The sequence below is a fragment of the Zootoca vivipara genome, chromosome 8 (assembly GCF_963506605.1).
Source record: "Zootoca vivipara chromosome 8, rZooViv1.1, whole genome shotgun sequence".
Taxonomy (NCBI): Eukaryota; Metazoa; Chordata; class Lepidosauria; order Squamata; family Lacertidae; genus Zootoca; species Zootoca vivipara.
The window spans coordinates 61,047,415-61,071,887 of record NC_083283.1 but is presented as its reverse complement, the minus strand read 5'-3'; the positions used below and the strand labels follow the sequence as shown (position 1 = coordinate 61,071,887).

Genomic DNA, 24,473 nt, shown 5'->3' with positions numbered 1-24,473 from the left:
GCAATTCCACATTTGCTTTTGAGTGCACAAGCTTTTAATCCAATCTTTGATATTCCCAGTGTCAGGTTTCAGGGGACTTGTTGCTTATTTGGTTTAGGACCACATGCGAAATAAATAATCATTGTGGAGTTATGATGATGATGGCAGTGGCGGCGGCAGCAGCAAAGATAAAAATGTCCTCTTTGTAGTTCAGTGATGTCTGCAACTCAAATTTAGCTGTCACTGTGTAATGGGGAAGCACAAGATGCACCCTTAGGCCGCATAGAATAAGGCTACTGTTTTGTACATGGGGGGGGGGGAATCTGCAAGCCTTGCACAGGGATGTTATAGAGCATCCTTTCTTGGTTTATGGCAGAGTTGGGAACCTCAGAAGGCCAAATATATCCCTCCAAGCCTGTCTTCTTGGCCCTCGAGACTCTCATTATACCACACTCCCTTGTATTTTTGCCTGGCTGGAATATATCATTGAACTCCAGGAATCTGGCTGGAGAATAAAGGCAGAGGTGTATGCAAACCAGCCCTACTTCACAACGCTAACATTTACATGTATTGCTCCGCCCACCTTTGCCTTTGGCTCCACCCACCACCACGGATCCTTCAGATTTCCCAGACGGGAATGCAGCCCTCTGAAAAACGGTTCCGTGCCCCTGGTCTCTGGTGAGATGCTTTCAACTGTTAGGATTCAAGCTCAAAGGAATGGGTTGGCAAACAGAGATTCCAGGCAGGCCTAGATGCATAGTTCATAAAAAAAAGACAAAGGTCTTTTTGGTGACCTATGCACCGAAGGATGAGAAATCCAAGCTATAGTCCCTGATTGTATTTATAACCTGCTTGGGGGCTTTCACTGTATTAGAGTAGAATTATTACTCTGCTCTAGGCAGCACATGGCTTCATAAGCGTTTCGTAATGCTTAGATAGGAAAAATGTTTTCCATCCAAGAGGCCTGTTGCATGCAGAATTTTGTGTGCAGCCGACAGCGAAATGAACTTTATGCATGTGCATTGTGACACAGCATTAAAAGACTTGGGCTTTATCCAACCCAGCACGACTGGAGTTCCACTCACACAGCTCTAGCTTTCCTCTCCTCTCCTTCCCCCTTCAGCTCCCTGCATGGCCTCAGAATCTCCTGTAGAGGCTCCTCCAATGCTCTAGAGCAGATTTTGAAGAGAAGTGGAGAGAGCTACATGGGGGAAGAGAGGAAGGGGAAGTGACTGGAATTCTGCTCACCTTAATACAACCCTGCATCTCTGAAAAATTCTGGGGGGGGGGGGGTTGTACCCCCTATAACAACCACTTTTGCTGAATCACTGGGACCAATTTTGTTGACATCCATAAGCTTCCAGCCACTTTTCCAGTTAATGGCATTTTAGTAGAAGTGGCATGATATTCTTCATAGTCCGCACATCCCAGTCCAAAAACACATTTAAGATTAGGTTATCAACTGCTGCACCAGTATCAGATCATAAAGCATGAGGCCATTGTTGGATTGACATTACAAGGTCATACTTATTTCTGGATGCAAGCATATTGCTAATGCCAAAAGGTACAACCCAAATCCTGTGAGATTAATGTATCTAAATCTGCTGGGTAGCGTGGCCATGCTCCCATGAGTAGCATGGAGTAGGTAAGCCTTTCCCCAAGTCCCAAAGTGAATTCAGCTATTTCATTTCAGGTTCCTCGCCTCTTCTATAGGCTGGGGGAAGGATTCTATTTTAGACAGCCCTATGGCTTGCCATTGAATCTCCACTGGCATGGCCGTGAAAGGAAAGCCCTTAATTCACCCATTATTGAATGTAAATTAAATTAACCGTAAAATCAGTTTAGATAGTTGTAAGATATAAGGCCTAGTATCAACAGAAGCTTAGGACCTAAGATCAAATTTAGGGTTGCAGCATTCTTCCAGAATTGTGATTAGGGTAGCTCCTGACAAATGGGACAAAAATGCTGCTCTTATCTATGGTTCCAAAGAAGAAACTGATTGGGCATAATTTAAGAGAGGCATTTATGTAACATACTGATCTCAACAGGTTGCCCCATTCCTTTGAAAATCCCTGTAATTCTGCTTTATTAAAAGTTCAGTGCATTCAAGGGGAATAGACGTCCTTTTCAGCCATACTCTGCTCTTGGGTAAATGCCTATCACCAGCTATTAAATATATGGACTTAACAGTATGTCAGAAGTATGACAAATTTGTGAAGACCTCTCTCAGCACTGTTGTCCTTTTTTTTTTTTAACATCACTGCATTATAAATAATTGTTTTGGTACAATGAAGATTGTTGCATGCCACGCACTCTTTCAGTTGGTTAGCCACCAACAGCATATCTGAATATTGCCCCATATTCTGAGTAAATGTGCATATAATTGGGCTGGAAGTAACAACTGGGGAAGCTTAATCAACATACTTCAGCCTTACTTTCTATGGGAAAACGTACACTAGCAATTGAGTTATTTTTTCTGATATGAAAAAATGGGCCTTCCTTTTGGGTGTACCTTTACTGTCAACTTGGGGTGACATATCAGAGCTGTTCTCAGCAAAGCTGGTTTAAGAAATATTGTATTCACCTAGAATACTTTTACACCAACTCTGAAAAGCAGAAAAGCCTCCAGGTCCACCTTCAGGCCGTTGGAGATAGTTTGACAAGCTCTGAGAATGCAGCAAAACGTCCTGCCAACAAGTTTATTGTTAAGTCACTGAACCCAGGGTGATTTTATATAGAACACATGGCACCTCCAGTTGCTTGTGTCAGGTCACAGAATACAGTCTTTTTGAGATGCCGTGTCTCTGATCAGGCCATTTGTAATTGTGCTTCTTTTTCAGTCAGGTCAGAAACGGCACATCAGTAGTGGGTGAAGTGCAATATTTAATCAGTTTGGATGCATGTTCCAACTGCTTCAAAGCACCCTGGGAACAGGGCATCAGTTTGTCATGGAGTTGTGAGAATATTTGCACGTCCCTTGCTCAAATATATATTGGCATCGCTTTACCAATTGACTGTCACTTTGGGGTCTCATTGCACCGGTTAGCCCCTCCAAGAGTATGAGATACCAAAGAAGCAGCAGCAGCTACGCTTCTCAGTCAACTTTTCAGATCAATTTGGAACTGTCAGATTTATTTATTTTAATATTTACGAACTACCTCCTTGCCAAAATGTATGAAATTGAATAAATGGAGAATCATAAACAGCAAACAAGGAAAGCAGAGTTAATTTCCTCCATGTGTCTCTACAGTCTGACAGATCAGGTAAGTTTTCTCTAGTTTTTGAAAAGTGGGTGTTGCACATCCACGATGCCACCACCAAGAAGGCCCTTTAACAAGGTGCCCTGACTGGACTCCCTCAACGTTTGATGGAGTTATGAAGAATCAGTGGTGGGTGTGAAATTAACAAATCATGCATTCAGTCTAGCCATGCTCCAGTATTCAGAAATAATAGGCAGCCTTTTAGTACGAGGGATGTCTCTTGGTGGCCTCACATCTAATGTTAAGATGGCAGAAACAGCGATTAAAAACCAGCCACTGGACATAGATGAGGAACTGGAAAATAAAGCAGCATTTCTTTTAACTTTCTCTCTTCCCTTCCCTTTGGTCAGCGCAAGAAATCAGCATAGCGCTTTGGGGAAGAATGACATTTTGGAACACTTCTCTTTTTCCCTACAGCTAAGTCAAAGGCCTACAGTAGAAGAGCTGCGCGAAAGGAAAATTCTCATCCGCTTTAGTGATTATGTGGAAGTGGCAGATGCTCAGGACTACGACAGGCGGGCAGACAAGCCATGGACACGGCTCACAGCTGCTGACAAGGTACATAGCTTAGGGCAGTGTTTCTCAACCAGTGTGCCTCCAGATGTTTTGGGAATACAACTCCCATCATCCCTAGCTAGCAAGACCAGTGGTCAGGAATGATGGGAGTTGTAGTCCCAAAACATCTGGAGGCACACTGGTTGAGAAACACTGGCTTAGGGGAAGCCTTGGGCTTGAGCATTGGTCTAATGCAGGGGTAGCCAACGTAGGACTGTAACTTTCATTAGCCCCAGCCACCACGGTCCATAGTCACTGATGAAGGGAGCTGCAGCCCAGCACCCTCTGCAGTGCTCCACAAGGTCCTTGCATAAGTCTATTCCAGGCACGTCCAACAGGTAGATCATGATCTACCTGTAAATCACTGGTCGTCTGTGGTAGATCACTGATAGACCACTGGCTCGCCCCAAAGAAGCTCAACAACTTTGACTTCCCTAAAAAAAGCTCAACATTTTTGCCCTGCACCCCAAAGAAATTGGGCTTTCCTTCCCCCTAAAAAAGCCCTACAACTTTGACCTGAACCCCTAAAAAATGGGCCTTCCTCCTTCTTAAAAAAAAGCTCAACCTGAACCCCCCAAAAGGGGGTAGATCACCGCCACTTTTTAACTCTGTGAGTAGATCACAGTCTCTTGGGAGTTGGCCACCCCTCCCATCCCATTTGTTAATTAATCTATGGTTTCTTCGATGCACAGAAATTCATATTTAAATATGCATTTTTGAACATCTTTTCTCCCAAAGAACTAATGCTTAAGTGTGTTTTTAGCTTGATGTACACATTTTTATAAGCTGTTGAGCCAAAAATTGCATCATTTGGGGAAGTACAAAAACCAAAGGATGACTGTGTTCGGATCTGCACAATAGACTAGAAGGTGCAGTTCAGGTCAGCTCATACAAGGAATTTGCAAAAGAATTGCTTCTTAAAACATGCCTGTTTAATGGAGCCACAACTGGATTTTGTGTGCTTTTTCTGCCAAGTCTCTTTAATTTTTCCATCACAAACATTAGTTTACACTTGCTTAAATTTCTATTAATTTCAGTAAAATCTGTGGGACATTTACACCTCCACCAAACCTGGCATGAGGGAACTCAAGCCTGTAATTATTTGTGAAATACCTTGTTGACAACACTTACATGCATTTTTTTGCTGAGTACTTCCACCAGAGGAATAGATTTTGCAAGCTGTTTCTGTAAAGGATACCACAGAACTGAGATAAGAAATTATTCTGTGTTTACTTACCATGACACTCAGGCTTGCCACATATTCAGCCATGGAGTGACAATACATCAATAAGGTCTGTGTTTCTTAAGGTGATAGTTTAGGGCTTAGGCAAACTGTGTTTTGTCAATCTTTATTCTCAATCCCAGTAGTCTCTTTAATGTCTGGTTTAATGTACCAAGTATCTTGAGTTACAAAAAGAGGCCTTCTTGCAACACACCACCTATCTACACCTATCTCCCAAAACTGTTTGACTGGAGACAGTAGAATAAAAGGTATTTTTCCATGGAAAATAGTACCCCTTTCAAACCACACCCAGCTCTCTTAAAAACTGCAGTCTTGGTTAGGTCTGAGTTAGATCTGGCCTCTCAGGACACAGACTAGCCTATCAAGCCCCCATTGATTCTCTGCCATCACAGAACCTATGGTGAAAAATAAGCAGCATAGGAGATAACACAGATACATTATAAATCACTCAACATTTGTGTGCTATAAGAAGAGGTCATGTGCACTCTTCCAGAGAGTTCATCTTTGCAGCCTTGATTGTCCTCCTGCAGTTAGTGGCATGTCTATTCCTGTTTGTGAGGATACTTCATCACAGCTTGGAGGAAAGTCAAACTGACAGCTTTCACTAAAAGACCGTTAATGCTCCATGGTATTTGCCCATGCTCCTGACGGACAAGATTTGACTTCGTCTTGAAAGATGTGATATACCCCTTTTGAAAATTCTTTTGACACTATAAGATTGATGTAGAAGAATCTCTAGCAGAAATTGAAATGTGGTCTGAGGTTGTTGGGTCTTCAGCAGCGTTAGCAGCAAATCGTCGAGTCATCCCAATTACATTGTCGATGTCGATTACACAAACCCCCAATAAGCCCACATTATAAAATCATTAGTACCAAACTCACCAACAAAGGACAAGGGAACTCAAGAAGTATGTCTCTGCCTCATGGCTTCTTCTATGTCTAGCAGGCAAAAGCTCATGCAACGTGGACTGTCGTTCCCCCCCCCCCCCTTTTGAAATAAAATACAGCCATCATATGTCAAATGCGCACTCAGTATTTACAAGTGCATGAGTTTTTGCCTTCTAGAGCACAAGCCATTTTGAGGATCAAAAACTGCACGAGGTTCCTGTTTTCATATTTGGAGAGAGTACCATGGTCCATGCCTTTTGGGGGGAAAGTCTTTTATCTGACCTCCAAAATCACAAAACAAATCTATCTGAATTCGGCACTTGTTTTACTCTCACTAGATTTAACCCCAAATTCTACCCTTATATCTAAAGAATTAATTTCCTCCCTGTTCACAGCAGCTAGAATAGTTCCCCTTTTCTTAAAATAGCCTGCAATTCTGTGCATGCGTACTTGGGAGAAACATCCCATTAGACCGTGGCCCTTGCTTCTAGTCTATGTGTTGGATTCAGGTGCACAACACACTGACAGGTGAGCATCCCAAGTGTCACCCAGGCTGCTATAACGAATCAGATTCCGAGTGGTGGCTCTAGCAAGCTACTGATCTGGTAAGAGACGGACCACTTTCCATTTAGTGCCCATCTATTCATAATTTAGAAAATTGGAGTGTACCTCCACACTGCTTTTCAGCTGCATATTTACATGCTTCTTTTTGTCCCCTGCAGGCGGCAATTCGTAAAGAGCTCAACGAGTTTAAAAGCACTGAAATGGAAGTTCACGAATTAAGCAGGCATTTAACAAGGTGAGATGAAGCTTTTTAAAATAATAATAATAATAATTTTTAAAAAGACTGAAAAAGCAGGTTTCCAGTACAAACTCCATCAGCATAAGGCCCATATGTAGCCCTGACCAATATTTGGTTTAAAAAATAATAATCTCCAGGAGCCCTTCATTGTCAATATGTATTTTTATTTTTATTTTTTTTGTATACTATTGATCTGTAGTATTACTAGATGTAAGGCTTGCAAAAAGCCTTGGGCTATATGCAGTGAAACTTGCAACTACATCCACAGCTTCATTTCCATAGAAGCAAAAACATGGCGAGAATGGTGTATACATATATTTACTACTACTACTATTATTATTATGCAAGGGGGGTAGCCCTGGAACTTTTTCCAGATGTATAACAAAGGTCTACCTTTCTGTTTCTGAAAATGTTGATGTACCACTCAACTTTGTATCACAGAATTTAAGAACTTACAAAGAGTCCTGCTGGGTCAGACCAAAGAATTGAATGTTGCATGGAGTGTGTTTGTGTACGGACCAGTTACACTGGGAAACCCCTTATCTATTTGAACACAGAATCCTACCCTCCTAACCCTGTGACAGGACACCAGCGGGGCTCATTTTCCATGTCTATTTGTACCTACCCTCCCAACATCTTGATTTATATGCTGTTGAGTCATCCCAATTACACAAACCCCCAATAAGCCCACATTATAAAATCATTAGGAAGGTAATGAGATCTTTGTGCCATTATGGAAATGAGTAATGGGCAGACTTAATATGTGTGTGTGTTGCTTTTCTCTTATGGCAGATGAAGGAGCTCTTATGAGACTGAAATACTGTGTAAAAGAAAAGACCCCGGAAGCTCTTATGACATATTGCAGTGTAGTTCATACAACAGTTGCACGGTAGTTTTATGTATGAATGACTCTCTGGTGGAGGAATATAATTGGGGATTCTTAGAATGTGCAAGTCAGCTAGGACAGCCACAGTGGCTTTGGGTAGAATTAACCGCTTCCCTTCCCAGGAAGACAGCCTGGCAGTCCTTCGGCTACCCAGTTCTTCCCCAACCTGGTGCCCCCCAGATGCTTTCCACTACACACTACATCTGCCCCAGCCAGCATGCTGATGGTAGTTTTACTTCAAAATGTCTGGCGGGCACCAGGTTGGGGAAGGCTGCTATGTGCCATCCTACCTATCAGGATGAATTGTTGAGAGGTCTTCGTTCCCACAGCCACTCCCAACTCACTTCTCCATGATTCTCAGGGCTGTTGAGGGATTAGGTTTTTATTGGATATTTCAGACCCAAAGCTCTGTCATGATTCTGAATGTTTGGAGGGGGGGGGAATGCAACAATCAAATTGGTTGACTCGTTGTTCCAACACAATTGGATTTACTTTCTTTCCCTGCTTTGTTCCCTTTTTTAATTTTAGGTTTCATAGACCATAGAAATTGAGCACTCCACCATCTTCAAAACATATCTGGAAAGAACCATAAGTGCTGGTACCATTCACTTCTCTGTTAATGTACAATGTAAATTTCCTGGACTGCCTTTTTAAAACCAAGAGGAGGAGGAGGAGGAAGAAGAAGAAGAAGAAGACAGGGAAACTTGTGTTTTCCTGTATTGGTAGAACTACATCATGAGACATGTTGGCACAACTTTCAGCAACCGAAGCCACCCATGGCGAGAATCGGGCCAGGAGTTGGCACTCATATTCGAAACTCTGCTGTGTGGATTCCCCATCCCTCATCCAAGATCAGCCGTTGATGCATCCTGTCTTCCTTCAAGCATCTCCCATCTGACTCCAAAGAAAGCTGAAGGCAGTTGGTGTTGGACATAGATACCTGCTGGATAAAAGCTCGGGCGAGGCCTACCATCCTTCTGGGTCAACACTTTGAGCAAACACTTCTTTCTGTTTGAGAGCACCTTAGAAAGATGCGGGGGAAGGCCAAGACCCGCTCAGAGGATCTACCTATCTTTGACACTTCACAAGAATCATCCCTGGAGGATCTCTTGGCTGGCTGGCTGGCTGTCACTCATTTGTTTTGTGAGGGAAACACCCAGAAGATTCCTTGTCACCCATCTCTTTCATTCAAGTGGAACCCCCCCCCCCTTTGCTGCAAAAAGTGATGTTTTGAAATTGTTGCCGATTACAGGGATTTTCAGTAACATGCTTATTACCTTTATGGACAGAACGAGTCAGGATGCCTTTTGCCCTGCTTGGTAACTTCCTGCTTTCATTTGCACCTGCATAAAGAGGCTGGATGGCAGAGCAGCTCTGCCAGTTAACCGAATTGATACAGCACGCCAACTTTACTTAGATGCTGCAGGTTCCGTAAGGTGTGCAATGCAGAGAAGAAAGGAGCTCGAGATCATTGTAGGGTCAATTTTGCTCTGTGTGCTTGGATACGTTTATTTTTTAAGAGCTGGGATTTCTGTTGTATACAACACTACCTGGTGTAAATGACAAAATATGTTGTCATGAATGTCCCAGCATGATACTGAGAACCAAAGCATTTGAATTGGATTTGTGGAGGGGGGTGGTTTTGTTTGGGTTTTTTTGTTATTAAGGCATTGGCTCTTCTCTTAATAGGATGACCCTTGCACATTGGATAGTGTTCCAGATCCCTGTCTTTGAAAGCACTTTGGCTAAGCCCACCAATTTGATGCCTCCTGGTAAGGAACCCCCATTCTCTTTCAGCAGCTGAGCCCTGAGCATGCCTCTCCCAAGCAAAGTTCACTCCTCACACTTTTCCACTGGTGTTAAGAAAATAACAATAATACTGTCCATTTATTTGCTTCGGAAAGTTTGTATAGGGCAGCATAACTTTTCTTTTTGAACAGAACACTCTGGTAACCTGCATTTTCTCCTCACCCCGAGGAAAAGGCCTTCTCTCTTCCTCAGCCCAAGTCAAATAAAAACAAGCCTGTTAAGCTGAGGAGGCTACACTGGGGTGATAAGGCATTCCCCACCATCACTGGGCACCACAGCTGGGTGGGCACAATGCTGTGAAAAGCTTTTACCTATTACAGATCCTCAGTCCCTTGCATTTATCAACAGTTGTGTGGTAGCATGCCAGGGGGTTCACAAGGTGTGGTTATGGGTCTGCTTTCTTCGTTGAAGCACAGGAAAAAGGCTCAGCATTCTTTACTGAGTGGCTTGGAGGACGCACAAGGGGTTGATTTTCCTGCTGGTATCTCCTGTGTGCCTCCCAGTTAAAAATACAAATTATGGCTACGGTTACAAACCAGACAAGGTAGAACATTTCCTCCTAGCAATAAGATTGCCAAATTCTGTGCAAGTAAAACTTGCACAGGAAAGTATGTCAGCAACCATTGGCTGGATCTGAAATGTGTCCGTTGCTAATACAGCGACACTTGCAGCTCCCTGCCCCTGAACTCTAGAGGAATCATGAAATATTATTTCATGGGAAGGAATTTTGGTACCACTTATTCTGGTTTTACTGTGGTTTGTGATGCAATTGGTTAAAGTAGTATGCTGAGTCTTTCCTGACATTTCTGCCAACATTAATCTCCAAGTAGGCTGGGCTATCAGCTTAGCACTTAACACATGCAATTGGGGCGCCTATTCATGATACAAGTCTTGTAGCTTTTCAAGACCTAGCGCTCAGCCCAATGTTATCCATGTGCAGAGGAGCATCTTCCAGAGCTAGTACTCAAGTGGCACTTCTTTGAAGATGCCCCCTTGCCCTACATTAAGATACAATTGAGCTGATCTGGGAGTGACGACATACTGTGTTGCCGTTGTGCCCGCTGGTAAATTTGGAAATAGATGGTTCCACTCTGCCAACCCTTAGCGGCTTCCTTTACCTGCATGCAATGGGATATTGCATGGAACATTGGGTTTGCTTGTTTTCTGCAGGCAGGCAGGTTCCTAGCAGCCTTATGTATGCAAAACACCTGTTCCAAAAGCTCAGTGTCCCTACCATGCAAACAAACAAAGAAGCCAATTATTGGATCAAGGCAATGCACTGTATTCACTTCCAAAAAGTAGCAGTAAACAAATGGATATTTATTTCCCCTTGTAACGTAGAAATGGATCTAGCGAAACTCTCCTATGAAAAATGGCTTGCTTTTCAAGTCTGCTTAATGCTTGTCTTGTCTGGAGCAGAGCCATTCAGCTGTTCCCCTAGCACAGTGATCCTAGGTGACGGGGCGTCTGGTGTGCACTCCACTTACAAATGCCTAATGCAAACCTTTCCCTCTGAAATCTATGGAGATGGGCTTTACTGTCGTCCTGCTTCCATTCATTTCAGCAGGGGTTGCCTAGATGTCTCATTTATTTCCCCTAGCATGAGCAGTGAACTTTTGCATTCACTTAAATATGCCTCTATGATTCACATGCAGATGACGGTTATCTCGCACAGAGCTGCCATTTCTCTTACTGGGTGGACAAAAACCATTTCCTCCCTCCCTCAAAATCTGTCAAGGGGTAGTGATTTGAAAAAGGGCACAGATGATGTTGCTGCATATGGCAAACAGGGTTGAAAATTATTCCCTCCGCCTGCCTGTTCGTCCAGCCGAACTTTATTCTTGTGTGAACAGAAAAGCAAGGGAAGGGTACGCCTGAGCATCTCAGTGATTCTGGAACCAGTGCATTTTCCAGTTACTCTCCAAGTCAAGTGTATGTACATAGTTTTGTCTTTGTATAGGAGTGAATGTGTTGACAGTCAAACCTGTGATCTTCCAGTATTGTAATTTAACAGATTATGGCTGTATGGGGGGAAAGTAAAAACCAGAACAAAATGTAAATACCTAGAGGAAACACTAAAACTGAATCTCTACATCCTAGGGTTTTTGTACATATTGAAACTGCATGGTATTTAAATTGTCTCTGATGTATGCAGTTTCTTTAAAAAAATCATTTTAAAAGAAAAAACATGGTCTTGTTTCTTGCCTGCTATCGATTCTACAGTTATTTATGATGCACGGCTGCAATCAAATGCCAAGCTGCAGGGAAGCGACATCTCATTTATTTACTTCGAATATGCTGCCTTCCTTCCTGTTTAGGTTTCCAGGCCACTAAACAGCAACTTGAGTCTCAGTACAAACAGTAAACAACAACAAACCAGAACCCACTGAATGCTGAATGACAAAAGGATAGCGGCTAAAAGCCTAAAGGGGCCTTTCTCTGTGTAATTGCTCCCTCTAGCGTGCAGGAAACCTAACAAGGAACACAGATAAACAGGAAGTATAAATCAGCATCATTTGAGTGGCTGGCAGAGCAATCCAAACTATAGGAAGCCAGTGTAATATATGCCAAGGTAAATTATGCTGGTGTAATTCACTTACACATTTTTTTTGACTTAGACACCCTTTTTGCCAGTGTAACTTGCTAGGTCATGTGACTGAGCCAAAAGGAGCCTGGAATAGGGGCAAGTCTCGCCTGCTGCCACCACTCACACTGCTGTGCCAGGATGAAAGAATTACACTGGTGTAGCTCTGACAGAGCCTTACAGTGCTATTTTCCTACAAAAAGAGCTTCTCTTAGAATGGCAATGGCACCCACCTGAGAGGTGCCGGAGTTGAGCTCTAGTGAGCTCCAGCTGGGGGAAAAGCCCCGATTATTATTATAACAAGAAAATGTATAATTATTTCAGAAAATGAAAGGCCTTGCCTCATTTATAAAGAAAACCCCCAAACACTATAGTTAGTGCACTGATTCTACTAGGGTTTCCATATTTCAAAAAGTGAAAATCTAGACACAAACGTTGGCAAATATGTTTAGCTTTTTTCCTTTGAGATTTTGCCAAAAAGTTTCTGAGTATATGCCAACCCTAGATTCTACATAACTAGTTGGGTCTCCACCAAAAGGCTTACTTGCTTTCATCACCTCCCACCCCCAAACACGAAACAGAGTTGATGAAAGAACATGCCACAAACTGAATAACACAACACAGAAAAGGAAAACACTCTCCACAGTCTAATTCTTTGTACATACAACAGGGTGATTAGATATGGACTTTCCACTGACATTTAAATGGCGGCATTTGCTTGACTTCTGGACACTGCAGAAGGCTTCTCGCAGCCTTTAAAAAACATTGATCTAAAATTGCTGTTCGTGTGAAAAGTTCAGCACAGCTCGTTTAACTCATCGCATCAACTTCAAGTACCAGTGTGCCACAGAGGAAAAGGTTTGGGGGTTTCTGGGGTTTTTTAAATAGTCTGGCACCTGAGCTTTAAATAGTGGTTCACAGCTGTGCGTCTCAGCATTCATGCACTAATTGACGCAGTTGATGGAAGACAGTTAACACCAACATCGGTGAAACATAAAATGGGGATTTTATCAGAAAGCGCCTACTGACCACATTCTCTGCCACATTAAAGTAATCGGTGGTTTAAGCACACTGATTGGGAGAGCTGAGCATTCTGCAAGACTGACAGTTTCCCAAATTAATAAAGCAGAAGGCTGAAATGTGGGGGGGAAGGGTGTCAATATTCTGCTAGCATCATCTAAAATGGGCACAGTTGCCACCCTACACACTTCAACTGGTTAACCAGTTAGGATCTGTTACATGGTCTAATGTAATAATGGGTTATATAACACTACTATTGTATGAAAGTACTAACATTCTGAGGAACAACAATATGGAGGTGAGCACAGAGGACTGGGGCATGATTAAAGTTGACAAGTGGGTGGGATGGTGGAAGAGACTTTCCAAACACAAAGGGTGCAGGAAACATGAGGCTGGTTATCTAGGGCACTCTTCCCCAAGCTGCTGCCCTGCGTAAGTTTTGGATTCAAACTCTTGTGCCAGATAGGAGCTGCAGCTCAAACACTGGCAAGGCACACAGGGAGCAAAAGACTCAGGCATAGGGGGAACACTTCTCCTTGCTACATAAGATAAGGAAACAGAGTGGTCGAAGGAAGCGAAGAGAATAAAGGAGCTGTTGAGTGAACACTCCTCTACTTAAGTCCCAACTTTCCACATCACTGGGCATGCCCAAGGCAACTAAATTTTTAAACAATTTAAAATTAAAAGCAAACAATGATGCGAGGAAGGGCAGCACAGAGGGACCTTTTGAAAGGCAAAGGAACCTGGCGTTTTATTTTAGTTAAAAAGGACTTCACATACCAAGCCTGTGAGAATCAATATTTTATTGTCAGTGCTCAACTGCCTACCAGGACTGGAGGGATCTTGCAGGTTGGCTGGTGATGGTTTCACATGCTGGGTGGATCTGAAAAGGGAGTAGAAAACCAAAGTGATCAGGGGAGTTGGAGCAACACTTCCAAAATGAAAAGCTGCGTCACCTGAGGAGACACAAGTTTAGAAACAAGGCGATGAACCAGGGTCATGATTGAGGTGTAGGAAGTGAATGGAGAAAAGGCTTTGCTCCTGCTTCATAATACCAGAACCTGTAGTCCAATGAAGCTGAAGGCTGGGCGATTCAACACAAGCAAAAAAGAGGTACTTCTTCACACAGTGCATAGCTGAATGATGGAATTTGCTGCCACAAGTTGTAATAATGATGGCCACCAGATTGGATTGACTTTAAAATCAGGCTAATTCATGGGTACCAATGGCTACAAGTCTGAATAGCTATATACTGTCTTCAGGATCAGAGCCACTACACCACTTGGTCCTGGGGAACAGCAGCAGGAAGGAGAAGGTGCCATCATATGCTGCTTGCAGGCTTCTCACAGCCATCTGGAGGCCCATCAGGGCAAAAAGAATGCTGGACTGGATAGGTCTCTGGCCTGATCCAACAGAGATAATCTTAAATTCACAGTATCAAGAGCTGTTCAGAGAGCCGGCAAAACTGACAGGGATGCTCCCACATCATCTAGCTCTCAGAGTGCCCCCTTCCACAGGTCTGTCAATCCCAGAACTAAAAACCAGATAAAAATGGCTCAAGAGCAGCTATTTTCCTAGAAAATGAGGTGCCGGAGCTCACCCTGAACGCCTCCCTTTTTCTCTTATAATGGCAATAGCGCCCACTGGAGAGGTGCCGGAACGGAGTTCCGGTGAGTTCCGGCTCAAAAAAATAGCCCTGGTCAAGATAATAAGGATAATTCAGAAGCCTACACAGTAGTCATCACCAGCACCTAGTTTAAAAATTATGTATTTGGGACTCTTTAGCTCCAGCCAGGGGCTACCACTGAACATGATTTCTATAAACAAGCAAACAAATCAGGGATCAAATTTTGAACTAAACATATCCCAAGGACCAACAACCTTAGCTGTACCCCTTGACAGCTCCCAAATGTGAACCAAGGCACATGCAAAGAGTTCTAGTCCCTTATATAAAGAGCAGGAGAAACCAACAGAATTACTCTGTTATGTACCTTGAGTTGCCTCCTCTTATTTCCCCAGGGGGAAGCTCTGCCAAAGCTGGTTTCTGTTCATTCCAGTGCAGTGGGGAAAGAGCATCCTCAGGAGGTAGCCCTGGAGGCAAGGCCTGTATGGCCAGTTTCCTAACCCTATGGGAGGACCTTGCAAAGATCTAAAAATCTGCAACAGGGTTTTAAGAGGCAGCTCTTGCTCAGGAGAACATCTCAGTTTAACCAGATTTCTTGAAGTAAAGCCAAATTAGTGCCATGAGGAATGAGTGAGAGAAAACCAGGCAGAAATCTATTCTAGAGAATAAAAAAGTCAATCAAGTCCCTCATTATGGCTCCTGTTTTGCACTCCCCATAAACAAGGTTACTTGGAAACAAACCCAACTCAACTGATATAAATGGGACTCCACTTGCAGGCAAGGGGTCAGAGGTTTCAGATGATGATGATGATAATAAATAATAATAAATAATAATAAATAATAATAATAATAATAATAATTTATTATTTGTACCCCGCCCATCCAGCTGGGTTTCCCCAGCCACTCTGGGCAGCTTCCAACAAAGGTTAAAATACATTAAAATGTCACATATTAAAAACTTCCCTAAACAGATGACTTAAAACCACCCCTTCTAGATACCTTTATACACTTCCAAGTCCATCAGATAACGGTGGTAGCAATTTTATTGCTCCCCCATCTCCTTTGTTGAATTTTAAGTACCATAGGTTTTGTTGAGGAAGGACAAAGGGAAGGCAAATAAAATAAAAGTGTACCGGTTGGCAGCATGGTCTCAGACTGAGTGGGCAGGGGTGCCACAATGTTTGTGCCACAGCTCAATCGCTTTGCTCACTATTGCATCCGTGTTATCTTGAGGTATCTACAAAAGATAAAAAGAGATACTCAGTTTGAGGTATTTCAGTACTTCCAATATCTCAGCCAGCAAACCTAAAGGCAGCTAAAGACCATTCACCATAGGATTACTCTTCCAAACTCCTGCCATATCCATTCATGCCAATTTTCAATGCAGGCACACAGAGCACATTCTTTTGCCTATTCAGTTTCAAGTAACGAGTAGCTCCCTGCATGCAAACAATTTGGTGTGGGGAGGAGTTGTCCCCTAACAGTGAAGTGAAAGGAGGACTTTCCTCGCAAAAAAAAGGTCCAAGCGTGCATCAGAGCACACCTGGAAATCCAGACCAGGTCATCCATATCAAACCATTCCACTCTTTATTTTCCTTTACGTTCCTGCATCAATTATATTCTCTTTCCCCCAATGCAGATGAAAATGGGAGAGAGTGTGCATTGAATGGCCACTCACGCAAATACAAAAAGATAAAGTGGCTTGATACAGTGTTGTCGTCTGCAAACTTGTTTGACCACGTGGTGGATTGGGGGGGGGGAGTCGCAAGGCCAAGTAAATCCTGCAACCTGCTTAAATGTAGCCAACGATTTCTATTTATTTAAAGCCCAATTATAGCCCATCTTTTCTCGACAAGCCTAAAGTGGCTAACAACAGAAGTTAAAATAACAACTTTAACAACAAATAAATAAAAGAAATCAGCTGTAAGGCATTGAAACAGCAGAGAGAGAAAGGAGGGGGACCCACAAAACTGCTGCTAAACATAACTTAGCCAAAGCTACCCAGAAAGGCAGTGACTATTTATGGCTCAAAAGTGCTCCTATAAAAAGGAATGTTTTTGCCTATCTTATGGAAATCCATGAGAGAGGGGAGTGTAGCAGGAAACCGTGTTCAGGTAAGAATGAGTTCCATAGCCCGGCTCAGTCACTGAGACGATCCTATCTTTTCCACTCAGACATCAAGACAAACCATGGTCTGTTTTTACATCTGAAAAACATGGATACTGTTTTTCACAAAACATGGATACTGAAGTTGCCGTGCAGGCTGTTTTTTTGTGCTAAATTTGGTTTGCTGTTATGTCTGAACTGAGAAACCATTGTGAAAGTCTCTTACATTTGGAAGCTCAAACCAAACTGTGATTAGCACGGATCATGGTTGCCATGGCTGAACTTTACCTTTTTAAATTATGCAAACTTTTAATTGCAGCTCTTGAACACTGGGGAAAATCTCAGTTGGATTTCTCTCACAACCACCTCTCTCCCCAAAAAAACTGATACACAAAACAAATCCCTTATGTGGGGTTCCCCCCCCCCCAGGGGGCGCAGTATATTAGTATGCGGAAGCGTACTTACATTTTCCAAAAACTGTTGAATCTTTCCTGTGCTATTCAAGGCCATCAACTTCATTTTAAAGGTTAATAAAATCTCAACAGCAACGAAGACAAGAATTTTGCAGGAGCCGCTAATAACTTTGTCCCAAACCCTAGAAAAGACAGAGTCATTAAAAACTGAACGCCTACAATTTTATAGCTATAATTTATATTCAGTACCGAAGTGTTTTCTTTCTTTCTTTCCTGACCAAAATAATATCTCAGTCATGGCAGGACCAAGACATTTTGCAGCAAATGGCAACTCACACCTCCACCCTCTGGTGCAAGATGTAGGGAACACAAGATGTCAAAGTTTGCATCACTCCCTATGTAATCTTAACTGGCAGATTTTAGAATGTCAAAAAGGCATATTGCAGCTAACATACTCCCAATACAAAAGTACTCTGCAGCATCGGTCAGGGAAGAGAGAACACTACTCGGGAGTTTGTGGTATTGTCCAGGCTAAAGCTGGACAACAGATTCTTTTCAAGGACACTATAGTGATCTGATTCATCCAAGTTGGGCGGAGGGGAAAGATGCTTACCTTTGTAAGCTGGATTCAGGTAGACAACCCGCAAAACACTTTCTAAACCAAAGATTGTAAGGAAGATGGCTCATTGCTGAACACAACTTCAGATGCGTTAAGAGTCCGCTGTCTTCAAGGCTCAGGTACTGTTCCAAAAGTTTTGGCTGCAGGATAAATGTCAAGAGAAGTGATAAAGTATATCAATGTCCATAAATCTCGCTGTCACAGGTATTTATAACAAGAAACCACAAGCAGCAAGAAATAAAGATTCAGCATGACACACTGTGAAAAATGTCATGTCAGATAATGCTCTTCAAAGGTCAGATCCAAAATGTAAGGCTCGCTAAACATTTCCATATTCATTGGCTGTGAGACTTCAAAAAGAGTCACTGAATAATTTGAGACTTTGTAACGATACAGCAATTCTTAATTTAGTAAAAGAGGAGACAGGTGGGGAAGGAAATAGCACATACTGTACTAGGAAACTGTCACCAGCAGGGAGCAACTTTCTGTTTCTACCTGCACTTCAACCCTGTTGGGTAGCTTTTCGGCATCTTGCATGCTAGAGATTAGCCCAAATTTCCAAAACTGTAGATTTCAGACATGTCAAATATTTGTGTGGCATTATAAGCACACCCCTTCCACAAGTAAGAGGAAGTCCAGATTAAATGTAAGAAAAAAAGTATGGGCTGTCATTTTGACCACAGCAATGTGTGGACACTGAAACAAAAACCAGATTCATAAGCAGCACTGATTCCACAGTAACTTGCCATCCAAAAATTACTCTGTTATTTTGAATGACACTGACACACACACAGTTTTCTTCACTTCAGTAAAACAGTTCTCTCTGGACGCCTTCTGGACAAGGTTAGCAGAAGGTCAGGCATCCCCAACCTTCGGCCCTCCAGAAGTTCTGGACTACAATTCCCATCATCCCTGAGCACTGGTTCTGTTAGCTAGGGATCACGGGAGTTGTAGGCCAGAACATCTGGAGGGCTGCAGGTTGGGGATGCCTGATTTTATTAATAATTTAAAGAAATTCAGATAGGACTGGCACCAATGAGAAAAACTGGGTCTCTATGAACGTCATCTTTTATGTAAATCTGCCTCATATATATCTCTCTCTGAAAAAATCACTTATTCTTCATTAGTCGAAAGAAATTGACACATGCCCCTATTTCCAAGTGTCTTCAAAAGTGATGAGAGAGGACATCTCAGGAGGCCCAAAGGGTGACAACACAAGAATGGGCCTTTTCTGTGGTGGCTCCCCCACCTGTGGAATGCTCTCCCCGGGGAGGTTCGCCTGGCGCCTTCATTACATATCTTTAAGTGCCAGGCAAAAAACATTCCTCTTCTCCCAGGCCTTTGGCTATTTGAACAATCTATGGCCTTTTAAACTGTGGGCAGTATTGTTCTTGTTCTTGTGCTATGTGTATTTTTGTGTTTTTATATTGTACACAGCACTCTGATCTTTGGATGAAGGGCAGTATAGAAAGTTTTTTTAATAATAATAATAATAATAATAATAATAATAATAATAATAATAATAATAATAATCACCTAAGGGAAGGTCAAGCCCAAGTGTTTTCCTATCAAATTTTATTTACAGACGTTGCAAAAATTATTTTTACAAACTTCTCTTTCTATTAAAGCATGGAGCCTGGCATCCAGTTTGCATGGGAGAAGAAAGGAATGAAGGCGGTTCTGCAATGTGCAAGAACAAAGCTGAACCCCTTATCTGCCAAAGGCAACAGCCTAAGACTCTTAGGCAGGGTGGATCTGATTTAAATCAAATCGATTTAAATCACTAGTCAGCAAGACTTGATTTAAATCTCTCTTTTTTTTTTACAGAAAGACTCATTCTTGCTGGTATAATCTTAATATTTACAACCAGATGAAGGTTTCATTTTTGGAATAATAAATTTTCAGAGCAGTTTTTACAGTTATATCAAAAATTATTGATTTGGTTATACTAGTAGAAATACATAGACAGGTACAGTGGTACCTTGGTTTACAACCATAATCGGTTCTGGAGATCCGGTTGTAAACCAAAACAGGTTGTAACCCAAAATTGGTTGTAATCCCCCTAAAAAGAGGGTTGTAATCCAAAAAAAAGGGACACGCACTTCCGGGTTTGACGTGGTTGTAATCCAAAACAGTTGTACTGTAATCCAAAGCGGTTGCAAACCAAGGTACCACTGTAATTATGAAATTATTGTGAGGTTTAATAAGTTAACTTTATATTTGGACAACTTTTCTGCTGTACTTTATTGGAAGAAGAAAATAATCATTTCCTTAATAACAATGTAAACAATTTATTTAACTAAAACATTAGGATTATAGCATATGTATCCATGTTTGTTAACTGATGTGGTTAAACGGGTTTTGTTTTGTTTTTTAAAAAACTTAGACTGAGTTTTAGCACACATGAAAACTTAAAACAAATCCTTATTTCCTGATGAATAGCCTGTGGACTATAATGTAAGTTAAATAGAAAACTATCTTTAGAAATATTTTTCCTCTAAAGCATTTTTATTCTAAAAATCCCAATTAATTTTTAAAAAAATCTGATTTACATTTTTAAAAATCTGATTTATTTTTATTGAAAACTGAATCTCTACATCCTAAAAATCGTTGATTTTTATCCACCTTCCTCTTAGGGGAATGAAGCAATGCAACTTCCTGCATTCAGTCAGTAAAGGATATGGCACACCTAACCAAGGGAAGCAGAGATTACAGCAGGGGTCAGCAAACTTTTTCAGCAGGGGGCCGGTCCACTGTCCCTCAAACCTTGTGGGGGCGGCGGACTATATTGGGGGTGGTGGTGAAAGAATTCCTATGCTCCACAAATAACCCAGAGACGCATGTTAAATAAAAGGACACATTCTACTCATGTAAAAACACGCTAATTCCCGGACCGTCCATGGGCCGGATTTAGAAGGCGATTGGGCCAGATCCTGCCCCCAGGCCTTAGTTTGCCTACCCATGGACTAGAGTATGCTATAGGAAAGAATATGCCTTCTCTCCCTGTCACAGCACAATCTTCATCTTTCTTCATGCCCAGTTTTTCCACCCCTTTCCACATATTCAGTAGTCTCTGGTTTTGCTGCATTTTCCATTGCAGGCGCCCCCCTGGAGGACAGGGAGATGCACTGTGTCACAAAGCCATCACTAGCAAAAGACAAGATGTTGGCGACCGGTTATTAACTACAGTCGTACCTTGTGTTGCGTAACCTCCAGTTTACGAAATCTTCGGGTTACAGCCGCAGCAAACCCGGAAGTGGGTTTGCCGCTCGTGCGTTCGCAGAAGCGGTCCTCCGGTTACGGAATTTTCAGGATACGGCTGGGCCTCCGGAATGGATCCCGTTCGTAACCGGAGGTACCACTATACACACAACTAAATATATGCCAAAACCTTGATTGCATTCCTTGTCATCAGCATTCCAATCCCCGTGATATTTATTAGAAGTCTGTTGGCCACGCTGGCTGGGAGATGGGAGCCTAGCCACATCTCTAGGGCTACAGATTAGTCAACCCTGAGCTACCCATTAGTCACTGCACTACTGTTCTAGAAACTTGCACTGCATTTCCCTCATCCCCTCCAAAAAAGCACCCAGAGCATAATTCAGTTTCCAAGTCCACACAAGGTATTTGTACAAGAACTTGTCAGAAACAGCAACAACATAAAAGATGGTGCTCAATACAACTTCTATACCTGTAATCTCACTATTCTGTTCCTGTGTGGGATGAACAGATATGTAAATATGTATGCATATAATATTCTTACCAGCTGTGGTATTGAATCCTTGTACTTATTGTTCAACTGGTTCACAAAGCTACTGATGAGCCAATAACAATCAATGTGATCTTCTACCATTTCTTCCATAGCTTTAGCAATGGCAAGGAATACTTCGTCCTCCGCTTCCTGGAAAGCAAAGCAGCCATGGCATGGGATTGTCAAGAGGCAACACATGCACGGAACAGCATTTTCCAATCAACTTATTTGACAACATATAGTAATTTTGCTCCTCTGTTGTAAGGTGCCACCATGTCCTGTTATGTGCTAAAACAGGGAGGACAAAGATGTAGCACACCAATATATTTCTGGACTACAACTCCCATCATCCATGACCATTGAAACATCTTGGCTGAGGTTTATGAGAGTTAGCCCAACAACATCTGGCGAGCTATAGGTTCCTCATCCAAGTGTTAAAGAGGGCTAATTATACCTTCTCCAGGGAGTTCATATGACAGGGATTTGCTTCTCATTCAAGGTCACCATACTGAGGGATATTTTCTCGGCAACCCAATCCTACTGTGGCTGCCAACTTTCAGCTTAGATGTCTGCCACACTTGCCACTAACTACAAGGGAAATTCATTCTGTGACATGCCCTAGATCAGGCATCCCCAAACTCGGCCCTCCAGATGTTTTGGGACTGCAACTCCCACCATCCCTAGCTAACAGGACCAGTGGTCAGGGATGGTGGGAATTGTAGTCCCAAAGCATCTGGAGGGCCGAGTTTGGGGATGCCTGCCCTAGATGGTACCAGAACGTGCTTTCCCTAAGCCCTGTTTACAGTATCTCTGGTTAAGGCTGAATTTGACCTCTCAAGATACTGCAGCTCATGTGGCCACTATACAGTTTCTTCACTATAGCAGAATTTCAGATGGAAAAGATTTGGACCTTCATACAAAGGAGTATTGTCGAGGGCAAATTTCAGCACGACTAACCAGAGAGAGAGATGGATTCCGAGGAAGCTTTCCCGACTCCAGTTGGTATATTCGGAGGAAAACTTCAACCTGTGGGGTAGAATCCTTGATAAAGCGAATTACTCGGAGAGCATGATGCACATCCTTATACTGCTCCTTTCGGCATCGCATCACAAACCCGTGAGATTCATGGTGAGGAGGAAGAATTCCTGGGAAAAGGAAAGAGAGAGAGGCGACCTAGGTTTGCATGTACTTGCAAGTTCTGGTGGAAGGTTAGATCATGCAAAGGCTTCTCCAATGGAGCATTCAAAGCATGGATTGGCTTTCCTTAGCATTAAAGGTAAAGGTAAAGGGACCCCTGACCATTAGGTCCAGTCGTGACCGACTCTGGGGTTGCGCGCTCATCTCGCATTATTGGCCGAGGGAGCCGGTGTACAGCTTCCAGCTCATGTGGCCAGCATGACAAAGCCGCTTCTGGCAAACCAGAACAGCACATGGAAACGCCGTTTACCTTTCCACTGTAGTGGTTCCTATTTATCTACTTGCATTTTGACGTGCTTTCGAACTGCTAGGTTGGCAGGAGCTGGGACCAAGCAACGGGAGCTCACCCCGTCACAGGGATTCGAACCGCCGACCTTCTGATCAGCAAGCCCTAGGCTCAGTGGTTTAACCACAGCGCCACCTGGGTCCTTTCCTTAGCATTACAGCAAGCCTATGTCCAAAGCTGCCCTTATGTTTCTAATGAAGAATCTGCTTTCCCCATATCATCTTACCTAGCAGCACCTTCCACACAAGGATCCGATACATGGATGGGAGAGGAAACCTCTGGCTAAATGTGCAAAGCTTCTCAATATCTGTGGGGGGGGGGGTTAAGAACAAACACGATTTTAGAACTCGAACGGTGTTATGAATCATCTCTGTTCTCAGCAACTGACACCAACCAGGACACATCTGTAAATGTACAGCACCAATCATGCTTCTAGGAGGCATCAAAGAATCATTCGGGCTTTTCGAGGATAACAAACCCAATTTAAAATATGTGCTTTTTCCACTTTTAGTCCTTTTGCAAAATGAAAACCTAGCAGCAATATTCAAAAGATTTATGGTAAAGGGTAAAATAGTTTGTAGGAGTTTTTGGTTGATGCATCAGCTGCTGTCAATTAAAGGTAAATACAGTAAATTTGAAACCACAAAATGGGGTGCCTTTTTGAAATACAGTGGTACCTTAGTACTCGAATGGCTTGGCTCCCGAACAAATCAACTCCCAAACGCTGCAAACCCGGAATTAAGTGTTCCGGTTTGCAAACTTTTTTTGGAAGCCGGACGTCCGACGCGGCTTCCGCTTGAGTGTGGGAAGCTCCTGCAGCAAATTGGAAGCCATGCCTTGGTTTTTGAATGGTTTGAGAACCAAGGTACCACTGTACTGGTTAAGTGTAACAAATTAATGATAACTGCACAAACACAAAATTAGTTGATTTTAAAATGAAGCCATTTTTAGTCTATGTGCATGTGTGTGTGTGTGTGTGCAGGGCCGCCCCTACGGCCAGGCTGGGTGGCGCAGGGCACCACGGCGCCGGCCCGCCAGGAGGGCGCCGCGAGCTGCACCCGCCCGCTGGCCGGCCAGTCCACCGCATTGGGGAACGGGGGGGGGGGGCGCGCCGGAGGGATCCATAGCTCCACGGCGCCAGGGGCGCTTAAGACGGCCGTGTGTGTGTGTGTGTGTGTGTGTGTGTGTGTATTTATACATATACACATAAATACATACATATACTGTTTATATACACATACATATATTCATTCTCAAGTTCAGTAATCCAATAGAATAACTAGTACAGTACCTATTTTTAAATAAGTATCCCCCAGGCATGTGAAATCTTTGACTAGACTACAACTCCCATAATCTCTGACCAGTGGTCATATTGACTTGGGCAAATGGGAACTGGAGTCCCAGAGCAGTTGGAAATTGCCCACTCCTACTGTACTACCGTATAAGTTATA

The 24,473-nt window shown here is 42.8% G+C and overlaps 2 protein-coding genes across 4 annotated transcripts in view; one reads left to right on the top strand and one right to left on the bottom strand.

Annotated features, from left to right (window-relative positions):
* The window catches only part of PHACTR1 (phosphatase and actin regulator 1), a 108,734-nt gene extending 99,238 nt beyond the window's left edge, over window positions 1-9,496 (top strand). Inside the window, exons 11-13 of the mRNA XM_035126288.2 lie at window positions 3,657-3,797; window positions 6,648-6,724; window positions 8,142-9,496. Coding sequence (XP_034982179.2) covers window positions 3,657-3,797; window positions 6,648-6,724; window positions 8,142-8,157 — 234 coding nt within the window. The 3' untranslated portion in view covers window positions 8,158-9,496. The remainder of the gene's footprint in view (window positions 1-3,656; window positions 3,798-6,647; window positions 6,725-8,141) is intronic.
* TBC1D7 (TBC1 domain family member 7) overlaps window positions 1-24,473 on the bottom strand; it is a 43,754-nt gene that overhangs the window by 14,895 nt on the left and 4,386 nt on the right. For 2 of the 3 annotated variants that reach the window (XM_035126292.2, XM_035126294.2), the window contains exons 3-9: window positions 23,249-23,329; window positions 22,497-22,684; window positions 21,552-21,689; window positions 17,783-17,928; window positions 17,222-17,351; window positions 15,784-15,887; window positions 13,813-13,909 (exon numbers count right to left, since the gene is read on the bottom strand). In XM_035126292.2, coding sequence (XP_034982183.1) covers window positions 15,801-15,887; window positions 17,222-17,351; window positions 17,783-17,928; window positions 21,552-21,689; window positions 22,497-22,684; window positions 23,249-23,329 — 770 coding nt within the window. In that variant the 3' untranslated portion in view covers window positions 13,813-13,909; window positions 15,784-15,800. Of the gene's footprint in view, window positions 1-13,812; window positions 13,910-15,783; window positions 15,888-17,221; window positions 17,352-17,782; window positions 17,929-21,551; window positions 21,690-22,496; window positions 22,685-23,248; window positions 23,330-24,473 lie in introns of those variants that run through there. The other variant, XR_009558057.1, reaches the window with a different exon arrangement.